At 25.1% G+C, this 9,558-nt stretch overlaps 1 protein-coding gene across 3 annotated transcripts in view; it reads left to right on the top strand.

Moving 5' to 3' along the window:
- Positions 1 to 9,558, top strand: part of LOC114128810 (ribosomal protein S6 kinase beta-2-like) — an 89,395-nt gene continuing 79,837 nt past the window's right edge. The window contains exons 1-12 of one of the 3 annotated variants that reach the window (XM_050198171.1): positions 1 to 403; positions 857 to 1,075; positions 1,195 to 1,238; positions 1,505 to 1,736; positions 1,825 to 1,958; positions 2,574 to 2,636; positions 3,293 to 3,421; positions 3,500 to 3,590; positions 3,663 to 3,788; positions 4,017 to 4,148; positions 4,213 to 4,326; positions 4,547 to 5,332. In XM_050198171.1, the coding sequence (XP_050054128.1) occupies positions 224 to 403; positions 857 to 1,075; positions 1,195 to 1,238; positions 1,505 to 1,736; positions 1,825 to 1,958; positions 2,574 to 2,636; positions 3,293 to 3,421; positions 3,500 to 3,590; positions 3,663 to 3,788; positions 4,017 to 4,148; positions 4,213 to 4,326; positions 4,547 to 4,912 (1,830 nt within the window). In that variant the 5' untranslated portion in view covers positions 1 to 223 and the 3' untranslated portion in view covers positions 4,913 to 5,332. Of the gene's footprint in view, positions 404 to 856; positions 1,076 to 1,194; positions 1,239 to 1,504; positions 1,737 to 1,824; positions 1,959 to 2,573; positions 2,637 to 3,292; positions 3,422 to 3,499; positions 3,591 to 3,662; positions 3,789 to 4,016; positions 4,149 to 4,212; positions 4,327 to 4,546; positions 5,333 to 9,558 lie in introns of those variants that run through there. The other 2 variants (XM_050198168.1, XM_050198169.1) reach the window with 2 other exon arrangements.

The raw sequence follows: 9,558 nt of genomic DNA, 5'->3' as shown, positions 1-9,558 counted from the left end.
TGAGAGACCGAGCTAATAATATAAGGATAATAAATGAAAATACACATTTTAACAAATAAAATACTATCTGGCTGAAAAGAAAAATAATAGTTACATTACATGAAAGAAACCAATAGCAACTCGTGTTATTCGGGGATTCAATTAATAAATTTATGATACAAACAGTTCGTAATCAACATTACATTGAAAACGTCGTGTGTAACTTCATTAAACGCCGTTTAAAATGCATATTTTCGAAAATCATAATTTTGTAAAATCATTTTTTTTTCCAAATTCATTAAAAAAATGCATGATTTGCAAAAAAATCAAATTGTTCAAATCGATTTACAAATGTGTACAATGCAAAAAGACGTGTCACAGGAAATGTCTAAGAAAGTCTTTAAAAAGTGAACAGGAATTAAAGGTACAACCGTTACCAATATAATTATATTTCTTCTAATGATTAAAATAAATGCACGATGGCCGGGCATAAAGGAAAATAAAAATAAAACAATTGTTATGAGAAAACTAAAAAAATACTATTCCTGTTTGAATAATGACTAATGACGTATTCAATTGTATTCATAAGCTTTATGAAAAAATTAACATTTTTTTTATATATATATATATATAATTCACATCAATGCAGAGCATAATAATCTTCAAGACATAGTATGATGTTATAAGAAAAAAATACGTACAAATCGAATTATTTAGTCATTCTATTCCTTTTTGCCCATGCGCCGTTCAACGTATAAGCATAGTTGAATGTACTAATATTTATAATAAAAATAATCAAAGCCAGTATCCAGCCTGTTCATTTTCTATTGAGTGTCTTAGAGTTTGCACACATAAAGTTATACATATTATTGTTTAGAATGGTCCAGACGACAAGACACAGATTGATTCAAGTACAAATCAAACGAATAAAACCGATGAAATGGGAATTCTTACAGTTGACGAAGATATCGTACATGAAAAAGAAATGCCGAAAACACAAACAACACATACAACAGAAGACGTTGAAAAATCTATGGAAAACGATGATATATTGCGAAAAAACATAATAATAAATAAACAAAAATCTGAAACTGAAGTAACTAAATACCTAAAATATTTAATTATTTATCCTAAATTCTTAGTTATATATATTTTATATCTACAACCTAAGTTTCTATTTTATTTTAAAATCTTTAATAACATTATTGTTTTTAGGTATGCTATGCTCAAGATCCAAACATTTATGAATATGATGAAAAGTATGATATTTTTTTCCTATGTTTTATTTAATATACCTATATGATTGGCCATACAGTCTGGGGGAACGGGGTCATTTATCATTAGGTATTATTCTTAATAATATTAAATATTTTTTTCTATTTGTGTCGGACATATTCTGACAGAAATAAATGTGGAAATTCTTATAAGCCTATGGTTTTAATATTTTATTGTTAAAGATATTTTTTATATTTTTATAACAGTTTAAAACTTATATTAAAAATATAATTGAATAATATTGTTCTAGTGACATAGAAACATTAAAGTCTACAAATGAAAAATTATCACCGGATTCCTTTGAAATGATGAAAGTTTTGGGAAGAGGAGGCTACGGCAAGGTGTTTCAAGTAAGAAAAAAGACGGGTAAAGATGCCAATAGAGTGTTCGCGATGAAAGTGATGATTAAGACCAGGATATTCGAAAATCCTAAAGAAATGGATCATACGAAATCGGAAAGAAACATCCTTGAAGTTGTTAAGGTTCAAGCTCAATTTTGTTTTTACAATATTTTTATAGCTTTACAGAACACTCAATACTCTTACTCTATATATATTTTAATATTTTTAGCATCCATTTATAGTCAGTTTGTTCTATGCATTTCAAACAAATGAAAAACTGTATCTTGTAATGGAATATTTAAGTGGCGGAGAACTTTTTATGCAATTAGAAAGAGAAGGAATATTTTTGGAAGAAACAGCATGGTATTTCACATTTACTTCTATTTCAGTTGTTTATTATTATTATTAAAACATTTATGTAGTTATGACTGTGGAACCTCCTACAACAAAGTAATACAGACTAGTTAGCAATAACTAGGTATTTAATTTAATAAGAAGATTTATTTTATGATATATTTAATTATGTTAACTTTGATTCATATTCAAAAATATTACAAACTCCATTGATGTGATATTGTACTTTGTTGAGCGGTGGTGTACCATTAACATATAATACTTTCAAAACCACATTAGTAATATCTTGTGATATATGTTCAAAAATTATAATGATTAATGAAAAAGTATACAAAACAAATTTCTGTTTTACTTTGTTTTATAAGGATTATAGGTTAAAAATGAATTAAAATATTAAGTGTTAATTATTATTATTTTTTTTTATACTACATTTTAATTTTTAGACGGTAAAATACTTTTATTTTTTATTCTAAATTTAACATAATATATAATTTTTAAGGTTAATAATTTTTTAAGGCTACACAGTCAGTTAACTACTAATTTAATTTAATTAAAAGTTGATTTATGTTGAGCCATATATTTTTCTTATCATGTATTGACTCTAGTATAATTTTTATATTACAGCTTTTATGTGGCAGAAATTATTATTGCAATTCAGCATTTACACAGTCAAGGGATAATTTACAGGTATTACTTTGTCCAGTAACATATTATTTAATATTTTTAAGTACCTATATGTATTTATAACATTTATCCATTATATTATTGATTGTTTTCAAGTTTTTAAAGAATTAAAAAATAAAAATATTTTACATTTATCCACTTGAATCTAAAAGCCACAGTTTTTTGAAGTTTAATGCTATTAATAGCATTTGGAGAATTATTATTTATTTTTTTCGAAAATGTAATAAAAAATGATTATTTAAAGACTTAATGAATAACCACGTTATTTGATTTCGTTATAAAATACACTACCTCACAAATCCTTTAAAATATTTTCCGAATAAATAAAAAGTAACAAATTAGAATTTAAATATTTACCAAAATGAAAAAAAGGTGGAAAAAGTTGGTATTTTGTAAAATCTACACGTTTATTATGTTTTTAAAATATATCTAATCATACAGTTCTTCTCGAGGGTTTTCTTGTCTTGTATAAATTAAATAAACTAATTGTAATATTATATTACATTATTTTTTATTTATATATGTCCTAAATATTAAATAAACAGAGCTCGGTGTTAATTAATAAATATAATTTTTTTCTAATACTGAAGGCTTAAAAATATTATTTTATTCTAAAATTTTTTAAACGTATAAACTATTTATTTTATTTGTGTATTTAGAGATTTAAAACCAGAAAACATATTGTTAGACCAAGACGGTCATTTAAAACTGACAGATTTGGGTTTATGTAAAGAACATATTCATGGAGATAGTGTTACACATACATTTTGCGGCACAATTTCATATATGTAAGACATCCCAAACATATATCAATTTTAATGATAATCTATTTAAAAAAAAAAAAAAACATTAATTTATGATATCAGGGCACCGGAAATCTTGACTAGGAGTGGTCATGGGAAACCGGCCGATTGGTGGTCACTCGGAGCTGTCATGTTTGACATGATAACTGGCACTGTAAATAATATTGTTAGACTTAGTTATGAATATTACAATTTTAATTTGTTTATATTTATGTTTACCTTCAAGCCACCATTTAGAGCTGACAGTATGGATGGTGCAGAGGACACTGTGGCTAATATTCTTACCAGAGACCTGGAGATACCATTATATATATCGATGGAAGCCAGTGATCTCCTAAGCAAATTACTCGAAGTAAGTAAAAAATAAACTTGTTTCAATTTGATTCTTTACATGTTTAATAATACAAACTTTATTATAAATGTTAAACATATGTATACAAATAAAACTATTAGATGGGAATTTTAAGATATAATTATCTTATAGATAGTATTAAAATATTTTATAATACATTGTTTTTCGTTAATAATAAATTATGTAAATTAATTGTAATTAAGTTAATATTATTTTTCAAATTGATAGAGACAAGTTAGCTCTAGATTAGGATCGGGCTTAAACGAAGCCGAAGAGATCAAAAATCATTGTTTTTTTCAACAAATTGACTGGAAAGAGATAACAAACCGTACCTGCGAACCTCCATATATACCCATATTAGTAAGCTACCTCTAATGTTCATTATTTAATACAATCGTGTATTTATTCAGATATTATTGCTTAGAGTGGCGCAGACGACACAACGCAATTCGATTCCAGGTTTACTGATCAGCCTCCAGTTGATACACCTGTAGATGATTCATTCATGCCTCGTGATAATGAAGAATTTAAATTTGATGTAAATATTTACTGTTTCTCCTTGTTTACATTTATTGTGATATTGCTGTAATTGATTGTAGCATAATATATTTTATAATTTACTAAAACCTTTTCCTGTGTAGATTTTTATGACATTAAAATTAAAGTAATTAAATTTTTAAAATATATTATTGTTCATCCAATCATTGCTTATTTTAATTATTTAAGAAATAATTTAATATTGGTCTTTATTTTTTTAGGGTTTTACATACATAGCTCCATCATTAATAGACAATCTTAGTGTGAGTCCAGCTCGAGACCATACGTTTAATATAAATCAAGAAATGGAAACTCATTATTTATCATCTCCATCACTTGACCATAATATAACAAGATCCAATTCCGTACCGGTTTATCAACCCCGAATAGTGCAAGCTAACCACAGGGTGATAGACCATTCTAAACTGTTTGATGCATGTCCTCAATCATTCAACAACAATTCTACAAACAGACCTCATGTGTTGACATCAGTCAACGGTAGTAATATATTGAATCAGAACCAAAATGAGATGATGGAAGTGGCGTCCACGTCTAGTTTTCCCCCTCAAATTGAATTGATTCAGTGAATGGAGACTGTTTTAAATTTTATTTTCACTAATTAATTTATTGGTATTGAACATATTTGTGTTGGAGTACCTAATCAATATGTTAAGAAGAGACCTTTTGGCAAACCAAATCAAAATGTTATATTTTATAAGCCCGTTGGCTTTTTTCTATGAACTCCATGCTAAAACATTAAAACTTTATGATCGATTAATTCAAATTTTTTTTTATGTTATTAATTTGTTTATTTTGCCGTTAAATTTTTAATATTTTATTTCTGTTTTTATTTTTGATTGTTTATTCTAGTATATTAATAGAAAAAAAAATGATAAAAGTTTTTACTTTATTATCAAGTTGTATTTTTGCTTAAATTGAATGTTTATGTTTTGTTTTTTAATTATGTTTTTGAAATTTTTGAATCCCATGCTAAAACATTGAAGCTGTTGTAAATATGTTATACATTTAACTAGTTTATACCTATTGATATAAAATAAAATAAAATAAATATATTTTATGAATTAAGTGTAAATTTTTATTGGCCAAGGTTTATCTTATCTTAACATTCAATTAAAAGATGTGTAGTTGGAGTGATATTAGATGGAATTACATTTGGTTTATAAATGATAAAGGAAGGATGCACAATTCATAAATTGGGAAATGGGTTAACACCTATTATAAATACGTATTATATTACATGGATAATATCATAAAGGCTGTATACTGTTAAATCGATGATTATTATACTTCCCATAAACTAAACAAAGTTGGATTTGGTAAGTTTAAATTTATAAATATAACTATAAACCAATATATTATGTATACATTAAATCACGGTAGATTATAATATAATCATTTAATTATATAAATATCAACACCACCTTTAATTAAAAAAAAACAATAATACTTATCCGTAAAAACCATCAAAATTATAAATTAATATAAATACTGAAAAATTTTTTTTACACATTGTATAATATTGTACACACGTACCTAGGTATAATATATTACGATGTTTATGTCACTTAAAACGATTCATAATTGATTAAAGTGAAATTAGGTATCTGAAATATTGGATATTTATATACACAACAAAAGCTCTTCGTGAATTAGGCGTAAAACGAGCTAAGTAAAAAAAAATATTACATCTTTAAGTACTATAAAGATGTGATAACCAATTTTTATCATCAATGTAAATAATAATAATAAAAAAATACCTATTATCTATGGCAACGATAACGCTAGAAACGGCAGCCATGATCATAGAAAAGTGTGAATTCTGAAAAATTCTGAATCAAATATAAATTCCCATTAAAAGTTTTATTTAACTAGATTTATAAACGTACGATTTTGATTATTTTTACAAAAGCACGTTATACACAATATTTCTGATGTTTTGGAGTTTACTAATTTATGTATTAGAAACTTAGTTATTTCGTATAACAGATTTGTTTGTATTTTACACAGTTTAAGTGGAGAAATCCTGCTTCCGTATACTATTCCTTTCTATAGGTACCTATGTGCAGTTATTATTATTTTTTTATTTAGCTCACATCAAGACCGTGGCGGTGTGCTGAGTGTATATTATATTCGTATGACAGAGTAGAACAATAAATTTAAGAATGTAAATATTAACAGACACAAATTATACTACATGGAATGGCATAAATTTAAAAAATACTTAGTACGACAAATTTTACCTAACTATTAAAGCAGGGGTATATTTGAAACTTTAAAGACTATGGAATATTGTATTATATTTGGTTACACAATTTCGTGGAAATTTCGAATTAAAAAAATCATTTTGATTGGGTACTGGGGTGCTGGGATGATATAACGCCAGCACTCGGAATAAAGTTTGAATTTCTGAACTTCCTTTTAAGTTACAAAACAAGTTTTTGTGGTTAAATATTCTTGTGAAATTTCGGTGAAAAAATTTACGAGAGGTGCTTGAGAGACTCTATGGTGGAGATTCAACAAAATATTATTAATGGGAAGCTGAATTCTTTTACAGCATTCTTTGGAGATTTTTACTGGAATACCTAGTAGCTGATAGTTAGGTTTTATTTTTTTTAATATTTAATTCGTTTTTTTTTTTTGCTGTTCAAAATTATTACCTTTTATTTCTGAATTTTATTTTTTATTGTTTAATTTATATATTTATTTTTGCTGTTCAAATTTGTAATATTTCATTTCTGATTTTGATTTTTTTATTGTTTATTTAAGTATATAAGGAGAAAAGAAATTTACAATTTTTGTATATAATTAATTTTTTAATTTTTGCTGTTTAAATTTATAATATTTTATTTTTGATTTTATATTTTATACTTTTAACGAAGTGATGAATGTATTGATTTTTTATCGTGTATTTTAGAATATAAGGTGAAATAAAATGTTAACTTGTTTACATAATATAACGAGTTTACGCTAGGTGATATTAATCGAATAAAATAAGATAAATATATTTTGTGAATAAAGTGTACATTTTTATTAGCCAAGGTTTATCTGATCTTAGATAACATTCAATTAAAAAATGTGTGGTTGGGGTTAACAAGTGATATTATTTTGATTTTGATTTTCTAGCAGACAAGGAAATAGTTCTTTTTTTAAATATTAATTTGACCATTTTAATTTCTACTGTAATAGAAATATATTTTGTTTATTTGGTTTAATTATGTTTACCTTATTATGTTAAGGTTATCGTTATTTAGCTAAATTATTAATCGAGTGTTTTATGATAGTTATTAATTTTATTTAAACAGATTTATTTGCCTGTTACAATGTAAATAGTGATAACTAGATAATTGTATGAAATCAAGTAATTATTTATTAATATTTTGATTAAATTAATTTTCATACAGATATTAGAATAACATTTTTAATTGGAGATGGAAGCTTGGTATTGATAGGAAATTACTGTACGGACCACCCTACAGTTCTTAATACCTTGAATAGACTTTAAATATTTATCAACCATTTAGTTTATAATTCTAATTATGTACTGATAATATATTATACTGTTATAGTCATGCAATATTACGTTTATGTATATATATATATTTTTATAATCTAATCAAACACATAGTAAATGAATTACAAAACATGTTTTATACATTTTTATAACATGTCTCATAATTATAATACTTTTAAATTTTGTGATTTTTCAAACTGCAGTTTTTTATTAATCTTAATGTTTTTACCAAACCGTACATTGTAAAAGTACAAACAGTGTGTAGATCACTACTAGTAGTACTCCGGTTTTGCACCACAACTGAATACACTCTGGTAAACAAGTGGGTGTATAATATTACTATGATAATGGAAATGGATAGACAATGATATTTTTAATCACTTATCATATCCTGGTGTTCAAATAAGAACTAGTAGTAATCCAATAATCAAAAGTAATAAAATCTAGGATGATAAAAATGGCAGAGTTTTAGTCGAAAATTATGGATTAGGAGTATTGGAACAAAATGAAATATCTGATAATGCAATGGCTGGTGTATGGATATAAACAGACTCGAACACAACGCTTAAATGAAATAAAATCTGATGGTAGAGGTGGTGGAATTTGTATATCCGATGGTGGAAAAGTTATTTAAGAAGAAAATGAAATATTCAAAAACGCTCAAACTGGTGTTTTAATTTCAATTCAATAAGTACCAACTTTGTCGAAATTTGTCTCCAATTAATAGGTAACATTTTTTAAGACAAGAAAAAAACTGATCAAATTATTTTTTACTGTTTTTAATATTAAAAACCTATGTGTTATATTTATCATGAAAAATGTATAAAAAATTATTTTTATTGATATTTCAAAATCAAATTTAAACGATAAAATTGATAATTATAAACTCGATTCTAGTATAATGCAACACTTATTTATAATAACTTAATAAATCTCAGAATCAAATGTAATGTAAGAAAAAATGCAGATAATAAAAAAAAATAAGTATATGATACAGAAAGTTCATAATTATAAAAAATAATATGAAAACTAAAAATTGTTAGTATTAATAATTTTTATTACACGCGATTTAATAAAAATATAGTAGAAATAAAATCTATGAGATTTGACATCATTTCCATGCTTTAAACGCTCCTGTGGGGTTTGAAGTTTAAATCACTGCATTCTAACTACGACTGACAAACTTAATATTGAGACTCGAGTAGCAAAAAACTATCCGCGTAGGCAGAGTACGCGGGTGACAACTAGTACTATATAATTACCTATCATAACTGCGTAACTATTATATTATATCAATAATATAAAAATAATAAATATAATAAACAATTTTTATAATTAAAATGTATATAATAGATAAAACGTATAAAAAACAAGGGAAAGAAATATTTATATGAACAATTTTAGATTATAACTACATTTTTTTTTCTTAACATCAATATATATATATATATTATGTCTATGAATTAGTAACGCTTGCAAAATCAGAAATGTAAACAAACATGAATCATAAAATACAATGTTTTGAAATACGAAATACTTGTAAACTAAGTCAATTAATGAATAAATCAAAAGTCTGCAAAAAACAAAAATACTTAAAGAACATACAATAGGAAAGATAACTCAATTGAGTATCTACTAACGACAAACATAACTCGACAGTTTGAATATTTTTACTGTTCTACATTACTTTTTTCACCACTG

Source organism: Aphis gossypii, chromosome 1 (genome assembly GCF_020184175.1).
Source record: "Aphis gossypii isolate Hap1 chromosome 1, ASM2018417v2, whole genome shotgun sequence".
Lineage (NCBI taxonomy): Eukaryota > Metazoa > Arthropoda > Insecta > Hemiptera > Aphididae > Aphis > Aphis gossypii.
Note: the sequence above shows the minus strand (reverse complement) of the source record. Positions and strands in the feature narration are given on the sequence as shown.